The sequence below is a fragment of the Temnothorax longispinosus genome, unplaced genomic scaffold (assembly GCF_030848805.1).
Source record: "Temnothorax longispinosus isolate EJ_2023e unplaced genomic scaffold, Tlon_JGU_v1 HiC_scaffold_66, whole genome shotgun sequence".
NCBI lineage: Eukaryota > Metazoa > Arthropoda > Insecta > Hymenoptera > Formicidae > Temnothorax > Temnothorax longispinosus.
In genome coordinates, this window is record NW_027270517.1 from 19,392 (window position 1) to 37,014 (window position 17,623).

Below are 17,623 nucleotides of genomic sequence, written 5' to 3' on the forward strand. Positions count from 1 at the left end.
TGCCGAAGACGATCGACTCAAAACAGAACCGAAACGTCCGATGTATTATAATTATGTATCTTATTAGTTATTAAAGGTTGATATAACGTTAACTTACGCACTGTTAATCGTGTTACATTTCCAAATTTTTTTACTTGCTACTTGTTAATTTTATTATCGAGTTTTTAATTACTTATCCATTTATTTTAATATAAATATATTATAATTATTTTGCATCGTATTCTGCGCATGCCATCGTGTACTGACCTAACACATTAAAATATCCTTGTTCAGATTTTTTTATAAGAGACACAGTTAATTGTGTATCTTTATTAATTATATTATAAATTTATATACATGCATGTGTAATAAAAAATAATGAAAAATCAAATTTTATTTAGACACATATACATAATTCACGCGTACAATAGGTATATGTATAAGTGAGTATTAATTTAATTTTAGACATTTAGACAACTTTGGCGTCTTAATTTGACGATGGTTTCTGGTAGTACTTTTAACGCTGAAAAAAATTATATAGGTCTTATAGGGCTAACCGCTCTGGTTTTTGAGATATACAGTGTGTTAAAGTTGAGAAAATTTTAGATTAAAAGCGACCACACCGATTTCAATGACCTTAATATATGTTGTCAAGGACATAATTCTAAGTAACTTTTTTTTATAACTTAATCGTCGCTCGTTGCTTATTAAAAAGTTATTAACAAAAAAAGTTTGAAAAATATAGCAAGGCGGAAGAGGGACTCACGCGTAAAAAGTTATAAATCCATGTGGCACCTCGTTTCGCGTGGAAAGTGTATGCGTGAAGCGCGTGGAGGCAGTATAGATTCCGCTCCCCTGCAGGGGGCTCTACTATTGTTAAAGTAGACACATAATGTGCCTTCAAAGTACATATGCGTCGGCTTTCCATGCGTAAAAAGTTGTAAACCCATGTGGCACCTTGTTTTATATCGATAACATATATCAAGGTCATTGAAATCGGTGAGGTCGACCTTAATCTAAAGTTTTGCCAAATTTAACACTGTATATCTCGAAAACCAGAGCGGTTAGCCCTATAAGACCTATATAATTTTTTGTTCAGCGTTAAAAGTACTACCAGAAACCATCGTCAGAAACAGGCGCAAAAGTTATCGGGATCTAACCCTACTTTGCATATAATAATGTATTCACGCATTTACGCATTCACAATATAAATAATATCCCGAGTAATATCCGCTAAACTTTGATATCTGATGCATATGTAAAATCATTGTCAATTGTCAAGCGATGTGAATTCAACAGGAAGAACAACTAACTACGTCAATGTCGTCAATGCATAAATGTCAAGGTAAGTTTGTCTGGAACTTTTCGTCAAGTTTTTGAGTAAAATATCTCTGAAACTTAACCAGCTTTCTGATCATTTAAGAGCATTTTGTTGACATAATGTCGATATAAGCTACCGATTCCGAGCTGTCTAACCAGTCCGAATGAAATCGGTGCAGTCAATTCCGAGATTTCGATTACGCAAAAAGTAATATTTTTTGCGTTCTAGTTTCAATTTTAGTCGTACCAACATATTCAGTGATTTTGTCTCTTAAAAGGTTTTTAGAAAGTCTACATACAATATTATTAAAATTATGCAATGTAAAAGTAAACATTAATATGCATAGATGCGTAATAATTTCTGATGATGCTGGCAAGACAAACCAGAGAGAGTGGAGGAGGAGAAAAAAAGGGAAGAAAGAAGGAAGAGGGAGAGGGAGATTGATGGAGCTTTATTAGCCTTCTCTTAGCTATTTTTTACATCAAATGTCTTTACATCAATTCTTCTACATGAGGTACAATATATTCTTTTAACATATCTATGTTTAAATGGTTCGATTTTTTCACATTGCTTTCATTCTGTCGGTAAAGCGTTATACATATTTAAATCTTCATAAAACAAACTTTTTTGTCCGTTTTTAGTTCTACGAAATTGTGTTGCAATACTCCCGGTCTGTCTTGTTTAAAAGTGGCTGGGGAGGGGGAGAGGAAGAGGAAAGAAGATAGAGAGAGGAGGGAAGGAGAGAGTCAAATGCCAGCTTATTTAAATATTCATGGTTTAAAAATGAATGTATAAATGACAGACCAAAAGAATTAAGAAATCCAATAAAAATAAGTTTTGAAGAAACTTTAGTAGAATATGATATCGCAAAGATTGCAGTGATACAACTGTAGCAAGATGATTTTGATGCAAGAAATCATCATGTTTGAAATATTTTTTGTCCAATAAATTATTAAAATATTTATAATAAATGATACAAAATATACATTTATTGGCAAGAATGTTATTTCCGGGGCTTCTCAATTTGATATGTGTATTTGATAGATCTTTCGCTAAGAAAAAGAATGCCGCAAACCACAATGCGCTACGATGCACAGTTTTCGAGGTATCAATTTATATAATCTATCACATAGTATAACAATTAATATACACAGAATTAGCAGTGACCCCTAACGGAACTCTAACACCTGCCCCCCCCTCTTCCTTTCACTCACAATAACATTTCTATCATACTACTCTCTTTGAGATATGAATTTTTAAATAATACTTCAATTGTGTGTGTATAAACAGTACACACTTAGGTGGGGGAGGGGCTACTGCCCTCCCCCGCAAGCAGGGGGGGGTAGTGGTAAACTTCGGTTCGCGTAAAAAGTATATGCGTGGAGGCTGTAGGTTCCGCTCCCCTGCGGGGGGCTCTACAATTATATTAAACTAGACACATAGTGTGCCTTCAAAGTTCATGTGTAGGCTTTCCTCGCGTGAAAAGTTGTAATCTCATGTGGCACCTCGTTTTATATCGACAACATATATCAAGGTCATTGAAATCGGTCAGGTCGCCCGTAAATTGCAAACCCATGTAATACCGTACATGGGCTATTATTGGACTATTATACATTTAAAAATCGATATGTCGAAAACTATGCATCGTAGCGCATTGTGATTTGCGGCATTCTTTTTTTCAGTGAAAGATCTATTAAACACACCTATCAAATTGAGGGGCCCCGGAAATAACATTATCTCCCATTTATTTTATAAACATTTATAAATTTTTTAATATTATTAAATACGTTTAAAAATTAGTATGCAAACGCGATGTAAAAGAGTAAAAGACATATAAAAACATAAGAAAATAGTTTTAAGAGAATAGATTAAGATATTAAAAAAAAAATAATTTATAAATACTGAAAGAAACGGAAGGTTTAGTAATTCTAGGAAGCAACAATAAAAAAATTATTATTACTCTCTCTTACTATAATATTGTTTCGTGGGTGCCGCTCGGTACGCTTTTCAATAACTCCGAGCTGAAGCAAGCAGTCATACCGAGAAGTCGCGAAACGTTTCCTTGACAACGGGCTGCTGTTTAACAACTGAGCCTTTTTAGAAAAAACTCGGCTTTTAAACTGCTCAGACGTGTTTTCTGGTGTTCCCTTCTAATAAAGAGGTTCGATCGTTAATAAACGTGTTGTTATTTCCATGGGAGTGCGAGTGAGTGCGTGAGAGCCATCCGAGAAGTCACGGACTCAACGTCGGCCTGGGCGCAACATTTTGGAGACTCGCCTGGGATCGCACGGATCGCACGGATCGTAAAGATCGGACGGATCTGCAGGAAGCGGACGAGTGAAGACACGATGACGAGCACCGAGTAGGATGGCGCTTGTATTTTTAGAGTCTGCTCTCTATGTTAGGGCCTAAGGAGAATGGCTGTCTTATAACCTTAAGGCAGTAAAACACTGCCTTAAGGTTATAAGACAGCCATTCTGCTTAGGCCTTTAGCATGCAGTTAAGGTGGTTCGATGGCTACAACAAAATTCAGAGAATTTCATGAAATTTTAATATGTTGTTCTGCAATACAAAATAGAATTATGTGAATTTTTTGGGAATTTTTCACCGTCCCGTTTTGAAAAAAATCTACTCCAAAAACCTAAAAAGTACAATTTTAGGAGTAGATTTATTTCAAAACGGGACGGTGAAAAATTCCCAAAAAATTCACATAATTCTATTTTGCATTCCAGAACAACATATTAAAATTGCATGAAACTGGCTGCATTTTTAACATAGGTTCTTATGGTTTTTATGGGAAATGACATATTGCATATACCTTCAGAATGAAATAAGTGCAAGAAAAAATGCAAATGATAAAGAAAAAGAAATTTGCACATGTAACTTAATAATTTACAAATAAATGAGCGAAAGAAAGGGGAAGGTTACCGCACATTTCGTAGAAAAATTAATTATTAAAGCATAAATTGCTTGATTTTTCGTCTGCATAGACTGTCATCGTCGTGAACGACGTGAACAGCAGCACGCATTATACACGCGGCGACCAATCAGAGCAATCCCCTTCATTCCCACTACTTCAAACGTTAGTGCGCTGTTTCCAGAACCCCCGCGTCCCACTACTCCCCCCGATGAAGCCATCGAACCTCCTTAAGGTCAGTCCGCATAGCGCTCTCGTTAAGTTAAAGCGGGGAGCACACGGTTCTGCACAACGCATAATGCGTAAGCATAAGAAAATTGATTGGTCTATTTCCTTATGCACATGTGTATGGACCAATAAATTTTTTTATGCTTACGCATTATGCGTTGTGCAGAAGTGTGTGCTCCCCGCTTTTCACTGTTCTGTAGACGCACGTATATAATAAATATTAAGTGTTCTTTATAATACGATAATACTCTTCTACTATTTTCTACCCGGTCAGACACATTCCTCTGTAAAGCCAACATATGGTTATGGGCCCAGTTTTGGCCTGCACCGCGGGGAAATAGTGAAAAGTGAGCTTATTAGCTCGGTTCTGGATCGTGATTGAGATTCTGGAGAGTTCTTTCCGCAACGAAGATGGCGGACATCACGCACCTCCCTCCCATCACCAAGCTCAAAGGAAGAGAAAATTATTCTACTTGGAAGATAGCGATGGAAAATTGTCTGCATTTGGATGGGCTCTGGAAGGCGGTACTAGGAACTGAAACGTGCGAACAGAAGAAAGCGAAGGCAAAGGCTAAGATAATTCTCAGCGTAGACGAGACGATCTATATACATGTAGCCGACGCGCCTACAGCAAAAGAAGTGTGGGATAATCTCAGAAGAGCATTTTAAGACAGCGGACTCACAAGAAAAGTCGGGTTTCTTCGAAAGATAACAACAATTAGGTTGGATCATTGTGATTCAATGGAGCGATACGTCAATGAAAGTATGTCAGCCCGATCAGCCGCGCATCAACTCTCATCGATTGGCTTCAAGATAAATCAAGAATGGCTAAGCACCGTGCTATTGGCTGGCCTCCCCGAGCGCTACCAACCGATGATTATGGCTCTAGAGAATTCCGGCATGGAAGTCACCGGTAAATTCAGTGAAGACAAAACTCCTTCAAGAATCGAGTTGTAGCGATAAATCGAAATTGCAAGTCGATAGTAATTCAGTATATCACGTAAGGCGGCAGGCCGAGCGTGCAAAGGGTCAGAAGCAGAAATCGCAGAAAACGAAATGCTGGTCCTGTGGCAAAATCGGTCATTACGCAAATGAGTGCGATGACAAAAAGAAAGAAGATAAAGAAAAGAAGCGAACTGATCAACCGAAGAAGAAAGGTGAGAGCGGTAGCAAGGTTGCGTTCTTCGCCAATAACATCGTGAGTAAAGAAACGAATGCCTGGATCGTGGATTCGGCGGCTTCCGCTCACATGTCACCGAATAAAGACATTTTTGATACGTTCGAAGAGATTCGTAAATCGAAAGTGATTGTCGCGGATAACACAAGATTGCATGTAAAAGGTAAAGGCACAGTAAATATACCGATGCTTTTAAATGGTGAAACGCGTATAACAGCGGCAGAAGAAGTTCTTTACGTTCCTAACCTTAGTGTAAATTTGTTGTCAGTCAGAAAAATCACCGAAAAAGGTTTTACTGTAAAGTTTAACGAAAGAATCTGTGAAATAGTAAACGGTAATCGTTTGATCGCGACCGCGAAACCGATAAATGTTACATATAAACTTTCACAACCGTTAAATGTCGCGTACGCTTGTAAAGTAAATACAAATTTGGACGTATGACATAGAAGATTAGGCCATTTAAATAGGTTTAGTATAAAACTGTTGCGCGATAAACATGCTGACGGCTTAAGCTTTGAAGATCCGAGTGAGCGACCGTGCGAAGTATGCGTAAAAGAAAAGCAAGCACGACAACCGTTTTCAACCAATATCAAGAAAGAGAGGAGAACAACGAAACTCTTACAGTTGGTTCACACCGATATATGCGGGCCAATGGAGACTACGTCGATAGGTGGAGCAAAATATTTCATCTTATTTATAGATGACTACTCTAGAAGATTGAGTATCTATTTCTTGAAGTATACAAGTGAAGCGTTGGATACGTTTAAGAAGTATAAAACTTATGTGGAGAAGCAAACGGGTCATCGTATACATGCACTCCGATCTGATAATAGTCGTGAATTTGTCAATGAAGAATTTAGAAGATTTCTCGAAGAAAAAGGAATCAGGCATCAGACAACAGTCCCATATTCACCTCAGCAGAACGGGCTGGCGGAAAGGTGCAACCGTACAGTGGTTGAAAAGGCTCGATGTTTGTTATTGGAAGCGGACCTGCCGAAGAGATTTTGGGGAGAGGCCTGTTCCACAGCGGTTTATTTGATAAATTGCTCTCCAGCAAAAGGTCTGCAGTATAAGACACCCTACGAAATTTAGTCAGGAAATAAGCCGGATTTAAGTCACTTAAAGTGTTTTGGCTGTAAAGCACTGGCTCACATTCCGAAGGAACTTCGCCTAAAATGGGATGTAAAGTCAATAGATTGTATATTCCTAGGATATCTGGAGCATTCCAAAGGCTATCGGATGTTCGATACAAAGACTGAAAAAGTGTTCAAGAGTAGAGATGTCGTCTTCTATGAAGATAAGCCTGAAAACGTCACGGAAGATATCATCATACAAGAAGTTACGGATGAATCTAAAGACACCGAAGATTCAGTGGGGGCTGAGTCTAATAGTTCGGATGAAAACTTCGAAAGTATTGAAGATCCTGATTCAGAGAGTTCTGATGAAGAGGATGATAATAATGATGCGGATCGTCCACAATCACGCCAAGAAAAGGAAAAATCATTGGTTCGTCGTAGTAGTCGTGTACGGAAACCCAAGGAGTTTCAAGATTTTATTACATACAGCGTATTGGAAGAATCTGAGCAAATTGAACCAATGAGCGTAGATGAAGCATTGAAAGATCCTCACGGACGAGAATGGAAGCAAGCCATGAAGGAAGAATATGATGCACTTATTCAGAATCAGACATGGGAATTATGTGATCGACCTAAAGACAAAAAGGTACTGAAGACGCGCTGGATACGAACAAATCCCGGGTATTGATTATCATGAAACCTATTGCCTTGTAGTTAGATTTAGTGCTCTTAGATTTCTTTTTGCAGTAGCTGCTAAACATAACTATGATATAGACCATCTGGATGTAGTGACAGCGTTCCTCAACGGCGATTTGGAGGAAGATATATACATAGAACTGCCGAAAGAGTTTGTCAAGCAAGGACAGGAGAGGAAAGTATGCAAGCTCAAGAAAGCGATGTATGGACTCAAGCAAGGAGCCAACGCGTGGAACAAAAAGCTACATAATGTATTAAAGAAGATGGGTTTTGAGCGTTCTAAAGAGGATCCGAGTTTGTATATCCGTGAAGAAAGTGACGGAAGTGTAACGTACCTAGCCACATACGTAGATGATTTTTTATTATTTACAAAGAGTAGAAAGTTGAAACAGACGATTATGGGTGCGTTTTGATATTCACTGTAAGTACTGACGATATGACGTCATTGAGTAGAACTGCAGGAGCGTTTCTATATTGCTGCTGTTACTTTCAGGCTGGAATAACGGAACGACGACCACAGTACTGCCAATACTGCCAGTGAATGTCGAAACGCACCCGTATAAGAAAGAAATATAACCTATCTTAACCTATCTTAGACACGACGTGACACGACGATAGGAGCACCTATTCTAAATATATAAAAAAGAATCTTGTACTTAAACAATAATGTTACAAAAGTCATGTCTATAAAATAAATAACAGTTTTCAGATTTATAAAAATATCGAAATTATTTATTATTATATTAATTATATTAATTTAGTAGTAGTAGTAGTAATCTTTTCAGGCTTTTTCAGCATCTTCGTAACTAACGATTACTGTATATTTCTCGTTGTTGCCTTCCAGATCCACAAGGACCAAACCTATGTGAACCTGGCACCCGACTTCCGAAAAATTAATTTTTGTACAGAAAACGTTAGCATTTTGTTTGTAGTTCTTTGTAGTAACAAAAATTTCGTTTGTAGTTTAATACATTAAAAATGATAAAAATTAAAAAAATTACTCGCACCCCACTTTGAGATATCTCAAATCCGTTTGCGCCATCTTCTTTAGAATCATTTGTAGTTGTTTGTAGTGCTTTTCTTTTTGTTTATAGTTGAACCATTCAAAAGTTATTATATTTTTGCAATAAACAAAAAGAGTAACTTTGCCAATTTTGGAGATATCTTAAATCCGCTTGCGCCATCTTCTTCAGAATCATTTGAAGTTGTTTGTAGTGCTTTTCTTTTTGTTTATAGTTGCACCATTCAAAAGTTATTACATTTTTGTAATAAACAAAAAGTGTAACTTTGCCAATTTTGGAGATATCTCAAATCCGCTTGCGCCATCTTTTTCAGAATCATTTGTAGTTGTTTGTAGTGCTTTCTTTTTTTTGTTTGTATTTGCACCGTTCTATATATATCTAGTTATGATACTTTTGCAATATACCAGAAGTGTAACTTTGCCAATTTTGGAAATATTTTAAAACTAATTGCACGACTCGATGTAGAATTGTTTGTAATAGTTTTTGTTCCGTTTCGTTTAAAATATCTCCAAAATTGTCTCTCAAAATTATCTTTTTTTGTTTATTGCAAAAATATAATAACTTTTGAACAGTGCAACTACAAACGAAAAGAAAAGCACTACAAACAACTACAAACGATTCCGAAGAAGATGGCGCAAGCGGATTTGAGATATCTTCAAAGTTGGCAAAGTTACACTTTTTGTTTATTGCAAAAATATAATAACTTTTGAATGGTGCAACTATAAACAAAAAGAAAAGCACTACAAATGATTCTGAAGAAGATGGCGCAAGCTGATTTGAGATATCTCCAAAATTGGCAAAGTTACTCTTTTTGTTTATTGCAAACATATAATAACTTTTGAACAGTGCAACTACAAACGAAAAGAAAAGCACTACAAACAACTACAAACAATTTTGAAGAAGATGGCGCAAGCGGATTTGAGTTATCTCAAAGTGGGGTGCGAGTAATTTTTTAAATGTTTATAATTTTTAATGTATTAAACTACAAACAAAATTTTTGTTACTACAAACAACTACAAACCAAATGCTAACGTTTTCCGTAAAAAAATTAATTTTTCGAAAGTCAGGTGCAAGGTTCACATAGGTAAGGACCAATTTTTTCAAAGGTGCCGCCATAGCCTCCATGTTCTTACTGCGAATGCCTCACCTCGCGAGCCGCAGTAATGAAAGTAGGGAGTGACGACAAAATCTATGACGTCACATGAACACGAAAACGCTTTGACAGCTTACTGCCGCGTATATTGGAACGGATTTACAGTGCTGCCAGTACTGCGAGTGAATAGCGAAACGCACCCTATAAAGAAACTGGGGGAGGAATTTAAGTTAAGAAATCTGGGACCGGTTTCGAAGATCTTCGGGATCAATGTACAAAGAAATCGATAAGCCAGAGAGATACTCCTCGACCAGGAAGATTATATAGAAGAAATCTTGCATCGATTTAACTTGGAGAACTGTAATCCGGTAAAAACGCCACTGGATACGAATCAGACCTTAACCAAGGATATGTCGCCAAAAACTGCAGTAGAGAAGAAGGAAATAGAAAACGTTCCATACAGGGAGGCATTGGGTTGCCTGATGTACGCGTATCAAGGCACGCGACCTGACCTGGGCGATTACAACTCTTGGTTCATTCGCTGAGAACCCTGGAAAAGCGCAGTGAAACGCCCTTAAACGCACGCTGCGTTATTTGAAGGGGACCAATGATCTTCGACTGAAGATAGACTGTTCTAAACCTACGGAGCTGATAGGATATTGCGATGCTAATTGGGCCGGCGATACGGATAGCCGACGTTCTACTAATGGATACGTGTTCCTGTTAGGCAGCTGTGCAGTATCCTGGTGTTCAAGAAGGCAGCAATCCGTTTCGTTATCAACTACCGAGTCAGTGTACATCGCGATGTCGTTAGCTACTCAGAAACTCTTGTGGCTTAAAAGATTAATGGAAGATATCGATAAATCTTGTATTCGCGAGCCGGTTTGTTTATATTCAGACAACCAAAGTGCTATAAAATTAGCGAGTTCAAATAACTATCATGCGAGGTCGAAGCATATAGATACGAGGTATAAATTTATAAAAGAAAAGATCTCCGGTAAAAAGTTAATACTTGATTTTATTTCTAGTAAGGAAATGTTAGCGGATGCGCTTACTAAAGCAGTAACTTCCGAAAAGAATAATTTTTGCAATAAAGGTATGAATTTAATTTCATTAGATTAAAGTTTGTTTTTTTCGCCTCGAGCTCAAGTAGGGGAATGTAGGTATATGTATTCTGTTAGTGATCTCAAGGCGAAAGGAGATACGAGTTAATTCTTTAGTAAATGGCGCTTGTATTTTTAGTTAGTCTGCTCTCTATGTTAGCATGCAGTTAAGGTCAGTCCGCATAGCGCTCTCGTTAAGTTAACACTGTTCTGTAGACGCACGTATATAATAAATATTAAGTGTTCTTTATAATACGATAATACTCTTCTACTATTTTCTACCCGGTCAGATACATTCCTCTGTAAAGCCAACAATGCCTCAAGTCTGAGAAAAAAGGCACGCTCTGTTTTAGAAAACGTTTAAGAACTCAAAAATGCAGATTATTGACACGTGGAGTAAAATCTAAACTCGAGTTGCGTTTCGGTGAGGGGCTCCATTCGCAGAATCATTATTTCCAATTTACGAACCAAAAGCAGAAATTTGGGGAAGATCTCACCGAACTCGGTTCAGATATCGAAAGACTAGCTCGACTGACGTACCCCGAATGCCCTTTCCCGGTTCGTGACAAAATCGCTTGCCCCCAGTTTATTTCTGCGCTTTTGAATGGTTTTGTGAGAAGGACCCTTCAGTTAAAAGGAATAACTTCTCTTAAGTCGGCTGTAGAAAGAGCGAAAGCGGTAAAGACAATTCAGGGAGACAATTTTGAAAAGAGGGGGAGAATTTTGATAATAATGAAAAAGGAAAAGGGGAAAACATGAGTAAAGAGAATAATGGAGAAAAAAAGAAGGGGAGGAATAAAAGGGAATAAAATTGTGTTAAAAAAATAACTTTTTTTTGTGTTCGAAAGAAGGTTTTAGAGGCAACGAGATCGCCTGAAGTCTTCTTAAAGAAGTCTGCCTCGCCCACGGTTTTCGATCCGTGGTTTTCCGTGGGACTTAGGGCAAATGCCGAGGCGGAGACTAGGGGAGTCTTGCGAGACGCAGGTGCCAGTCCGAAAACTTTCAAGAGGAGCGAGTCAACGCTAGAAGCAAGGGGTCTACACCGAGCCGGAATGAAGTGGAGTTTTAGCGAAATCGTCCTGGAATTGGCAAGGGGGAGGAGCCTGGCCAGCTCTCCCCCAAAGGAGGCTGTGACAAAGAATCCGAAGAGGAAGAGGTTGATCTGGAAGAGACGTAGTCCGGTAACCCGCAGCAGTAGCTCGGAGTAGGGCAAGAATCCGTCTCGGAGTCCTGGAAACCGTCCGCTTGAACAGCTGCTCTGCCGGATTATCGGGACGACAATCTTGAAGAGGGAGAGCAGTGTTGCGCCCGTTCTGAGACACTCGTTGCGTGCTGAACTTTGCTCACGAGTAGCTTCAAGCCGAAGCGCGTTTCTTAACGACGGGACGTATTGATCTGCGGATTGACAACAAAACGACTGTGAGATCTACGGGGAGACTCCGATCGTTCGAACGTGTTCTCTACCTGAAACATTTTTCTGTATTGAGTTCCTAATAAACCCTTGTGTTCTTTTTCTTACTAACAAAAAGTGTTTTCTCTTATTACGCGAGTCCGGGAGTGCGCGGCGCGAAAGCGAGAGTTCCTCGGCGCTGAGCGCAACAATATTATTTATAATCTGCAATGTAATGTTAGAAACGTCGTACTGCACTGCACAAAAGGGCCGCAAGCTCTAATACATAAAAGCGATAACAACGCGTATAACAAATTTTTAACTTATTTCTGAAAGACGAATGTTGTAAAATAACATCCCGGGAAAAAAACCCTTATAATGTCTTATATGTTCATATAAGAAGCGGTCTTATATGCTCATATATAAATTTTGACCGCATTTAAGCATATACGATCTTATATGGTCATATATGATTATATAAGATTATATAAGGACATATAACACTATATCTCTTATAGTGTGTGTTATATGCTCATATAAGAAGCTATCTTATCATATATGAATTTTGGCCTGATAAGAGTTTATATGGTCATATATGATTATATAAGATTATATATAGCCACTTAGGCTATAGCGTGCTACTTTATTATAAGAGTGGACTTCACGATATAACTGATACAAAAATTGTGTCGCTTCGAGACAGCGTCGCGCGAGAATAGCGCGAGACAGTGTCGTGTCTTTTTGATGCCGTTCTTATAACACTAGCTGTTTGTCAAATTTTAAATACGAGAAACAGATCACATCAAATGCCATCTATTGGATACTTTGAGATGCAATATTCTGATCTGATCATATATAATCTTATATGACTATATCATTTCATATACGAATATATTATTTTCAGTTTAAATTAATGTATGTTTGCAAAATAATACGATTAATATATCTATATCTATAAAGGAAGATGTCCTGACTGACTGACTGACTGACTGACTGACTGACTGACTGACTCATCAACGCCCAGGCCAAACCCCTGAACCTAGAGACTTGAAATTTGGAGGGTGTATTCCTCTCATGACGTAAGCATTCACTAAGAAAGGATTTTTAGAAATTCCACCCCTAAAGGGGTGAAAAGGGGTAAAATGTGTTTTTTTCACGATTGTTCTGACTGACTGACTGACTGACTCATCAACGCCCAGCCCAAACCCCTGAACCGAATTTTTACCAAAAGTATATGAAATAGGGGTAGAATTTTCCGGGGAGTGCCACTATGTGTATAGTTTTTTGTTACCGATTTTCTGGAAACCGATTTTTTTAATTTTTCCTATTTTTCGAAAAATAATTGATCAAATCTCAACAAATTATAGATCAAACAGGGGTAGAATTTTCCGAGGAGTACTATGAAATGTATAATTTTTTGTTACCGATTTTTTGGAAGCCGGTATCGAAATTTTTTCAAATAATTTTTACCAAAAGTATGTGAAATAGGGGTAGAATTTTCCGGGGAGTGCTACTATGTGTATAGTTTTTTGTTACCGATTTTCTGGAAACCGGTTTTTCTAATTTTTCTAATTTTTCAGGTAATAATTCACCGAATTTCAAAGAATTGTAGATCAAACAGGGGTAGAATTTTTTGGGGAGTGCTATGAAGTGTATAATTTTTCGTTACCGATCTTTTCCTGAACCTAGAGACTTGAAATTTGGAGGGTGTATTCCTCTCATGACGTAAGCATCCATTAAGAAATAAGGGGGTGAAAAGGGGTAAAATGTGTTTTCACGACTGTCCTGACTGACTGAAAAAATAAGGGAATGAAAAGGGGTAAAATGTGTTTTCACGACTGTCCTGACTGACTGACTGACTCATCAACGTCCAGAAAAAACTTTATTTTTTATGAAAATATTTTTTGATTTTAGAAAATGATCAATATGTCCAACATTAATTCCAGGAGAAAATATTTCAAAAAATTTAATATTTACACCAGAGTTCTGAGGAAAAAAAATTTAATATTAAAAGTTAAAATGTACGATATTTAAAATTTATCAAAAATTGAATAAATTAAATTTTATTTTATAAAAATATATCTTTTCTTAAAAATCTTTTTAATTGAATATCTCGAATTTAATTAAGCAATGTATTCACTTATATAAATGGAAATAATTGATAACTCATTCTTCTGTTTTATATGTGGCATGCTTCAAATATATTTATCATCTTGCGAGGTTTGTCTCGAACACTACAAATTTAAAAAACTTAACGTAATCATTGCTGAAGAAAGTCCGAGAGAAAGAGAGAGAGAGAGAGAGAGAGAGAGAGAGAGAGAGGGAGATAGTGTCTTTGTAAGGAGAAGAAGAAGACGAAAGGGAGAGAGAGAACAGAGTAAGTGGTAATATGTTTTGAAAGACAGGAAATTTATAAAAAAAACGTAATTAATGCTAGAGAAAGAAAAAGAGAGAGAGAGAGAGAGAGAGAGAGAGAGAGAGAGAGTGTGTGTGTGTGTGTGTGTGTGTGTGTGTGTGTGTGTGTGTGTGTATGTATGAACGTTTATTATAGCCTTTATATAATTTTCTTTATTCTTTAAAGATATTGAGAGTCGAATTGGAAAGAAGGAAGAAGAAATAAATTATTCGAGAGTTAGAAAGTGAGATTAAAAGATAATTTTTTAAAGTAAAACTATTAGAGGAACTGTATTTTTTGAAGAAGAGAAAGACGAAGAGAAAGATTTTTTAAACAGGTAAAGTTATATACGTAGTAAATTTAAAAGATGAAAACTTAAATAATTTGGGACATTTTTATTAATGTTAACCATTAAAAAAGCATACATTTAATAAAGAGTAAAATATATTTATTTGAGATAGATTTGCGTAATTAATAAAATTAATGAAAGAAAGAAAGAGAGAGAAAAATAAACAGAGATAGAGAGAGAGAGTTAAATTACTTTTTTTAAAATCTATATCTATAAAGGAAAGATATTTAACGGCAGGAAAAGGGTCAATAAATCTAAACCAATAAAATAAATATAACATATATTTTGAAATTTACTTTAAAGAAATCATAAATTATTATCTGTATTATTTTAAGCAGTGAAATTGGATATAGATATAGATAGATTAATTTGTGAATTTCTATTCCTTTAATTATTATGTTTCAACATACTATATTTAATTCAGTAACTTACTATCATAACAACATAATATTGAAAATCATGAAATTATTACGTTTTAATAAGAAGGTTATTTTGTTGATACCTAGCCATTGCTGGTTGGTGCACCTAGAGGGTATTTCGTTTGTGAATTTTTATTTATGTAAATATTATGATTCAACATACTATATTTAATTATTAGAATTGTTGTCATAGCTTAACATAATATTTACATTCCTGAAATTATTATGTTTTAATAATCGTTATCTGTTTAATTTAGACAGACAGAAAGAGAAAGAGAGAAAGAGAAAGACAGAGAGAGAGAGAGAGAGAGAGAGAGGGAGAAAGAGAAAGAGAGAGAAGGAGAAAACTGTAAAGTATCTTTTACGTTAATTTCGTGTTTGCAGTTAATCAGGTAATTAGTTAGTTTCTAATAAAGAAGGAAAGGCAATAGTATCGATTTAGATTTATTGACCCTTTTCCTGCCGTTAAATATCTTTCCTTTATAGATATAGATTTAAGGAAAAATAATTTAATTTTTGAGAGCGCTTTGTCACTTTTAATTATTTAATTTTTGAGAGCGCTTTGTCATTTTTAATTAAGTCGGGATGGCAATCGATTTTTTAAATGTTAATGGGGAGATGGTACCTTACACTATTGTCCCCATTATAGGGGATGGAGCCTGCCTTTTCCGGGCCCTCTCCTATCTCATGTATAACACACAGTTAATGGCGAGGGATGTGCGTGAGATAATCGTGAGTCATGTGGTGGATAACTGGGAGGAATTTTCAATTATGTCCCACAACAGCTTGGGGAACAATTACAATAGTTCTAGCGAGTATCTCGATGAAATGTCGAAACCCTTTACTTATGGTGGTTTATGCGAGTTGGTGGCGGCTGGGCAACTTTTCGGGTTTGTTTTTGAGGTTTACCGTAATGGTAAGCTCTATGAGAGTTTCGGTGAGGAAGGTAACCCTGTTAGGAGAATACGTTTCACACAAGATATTTCTAAGGGACATTTTGATGCGTACGAACAACGTAAACCTGATGAAGAGAACAACAAACCGTCCTTCTCTCAGCCTGACTCCAACTCACACCTCTCAAAGCACATACTTATTCCTATTCCTAATGAGGCTCATGTAAAACGACGAAAGAGATACACTAATGTCAAAAGGAGGAAGCAACTTATAAATGCGTCCAAAAAATATGCACAGAATAACCCTGAGGTGCACAGAACAGCAGTGACTAGGTACCAACAAAAAAATCCAGAAATGCACAGAACAGCGGTGACTAGGTACCAACAAAAAAATCCAGAAATGCACAGAACAGCAGTGACTAGGTACCAACAAAAAAATCCAGAAATGCACAGAACAGCGGTGACTAGGTATCAACAAAAAAATCCAGAAATGCACAGAACAGCAGTGACTAGGTACCAACAAAAAAATCCAGAAATGCACAGAACAGCAGTGACTAGGTATCAACAAAAAAATCCAGAAATGCACAGAACAGCAGTGACTAGGTACCAACAAAAAAATCCAGAAATGCACAGAACAGCAGTGACTAGGTACCAACAAAAAAATCCAGAAATGCACAGAACAGCAGTGACTAGGTACCAAAAAAATAATCCTGAGGTGCACAGAGAGGCAGAGTCTCGATATGAACAAAGTAATCCTGGAAGAAGAGTAGAAAGGCGAATACTTCCGTGGACGGTTAAAGCTCACTCAGGTATGGCATATGATCCAGACGTGGCTTATGAGACAAAGAGCACTATAGCTTTGGGAACCATGAGTCACAAGTGCAAATATTGCAATGCTCTTAAATGGCAGGAAGAATCCCCTGGCATGTGTTGCAGCGCTGGAAAGGTGCAGCTTGCACCCTTAGAACCTCTGCCCGAGCCTCTATATAGTTTGGTAATGGGCAGACATCCAGAGCACGTTCACTTTATGAACAATATTAGAAAGTACAATGGCTGCTTTAGTATGACATCATTCGGCGGTAAGCAGGTTCTACAAGATGGCTTTATACCGACCTTTAAAGTTCAGGGGCAGGTATATCACTTGGTAGGAAGTCTGCTGCCATTACCTGAACAGGAAGCTCAATTTCTTCAAATTTATTTTGTGGGAGAGGATGACAGGGAAGTGCGTTGTTACGTTCTGTCGTCCGTTTTTGGGTCAAAACATTTAAGTTATTTACCCGGGATTTGGACCAAGTTGTGTGATTAATCAAGCCCGAAAAGATAGCGAATTTTATAAGTTTTATAACGAGGATCAGACTTTTTAATTATTTCAAAATTAGGGAAATCAACCGTAAAATCCAAAGGAATTAATTTGTATGGAGTTAAGGTTTTTTTAATTTGAATTTTGGTTTCAACTTCCTTTAATTTTAAAAATAATGGAAAGGGGTCGTGATCAAATAGAATAGCTTGTTTAATAAGATATTTTAATTTTTTGATTTGGAATCTTTTGCCCCCTTTTCTGGGCA

At 37.0% G+C, this 17,623-nt stretch overlaps 1 protein-coding gene and 1 long non-coding RNA gene across 2 annotated transcripts; both read left to right on the plus strand.

Moving 5' to 3' along the window:
* Positions 1-1,223: 1,223 nt before the first annotated feature.
* Positions 1,224-2,252, plus strand: LOC139824906 (uncharacterized). Its single transcript, XR_011735343.1, has 3 exons — positions 1,224-1,324; positions 1,647-1,814; positions 1,942-2,252. It is a non-coding gene; the product is annotated as an uncharacterized lncRNA (long non-coding RNA).
* Positions 2,253-6,861: 4,609 nt separating this feature from the next.
* Positions 6,862-7,582, plus strand: LOC139824908 (uncharacterized). The gene is made up of 2 exons (XM_071797461.1): positions 6,862-7,379; positions 7,449-7,582. Exons 1-2 carry the CDS (start codon positions 6,862-6,864, stop codon positions 7,453-7,455), a joined length of 525 nt encoding a protein of 174 aa, XP_071653562.1. The 3' UTR covers positions 7,456-7,582.
* Positions 7,583-17,623: the final 10,041 nt, after the last annotated feature.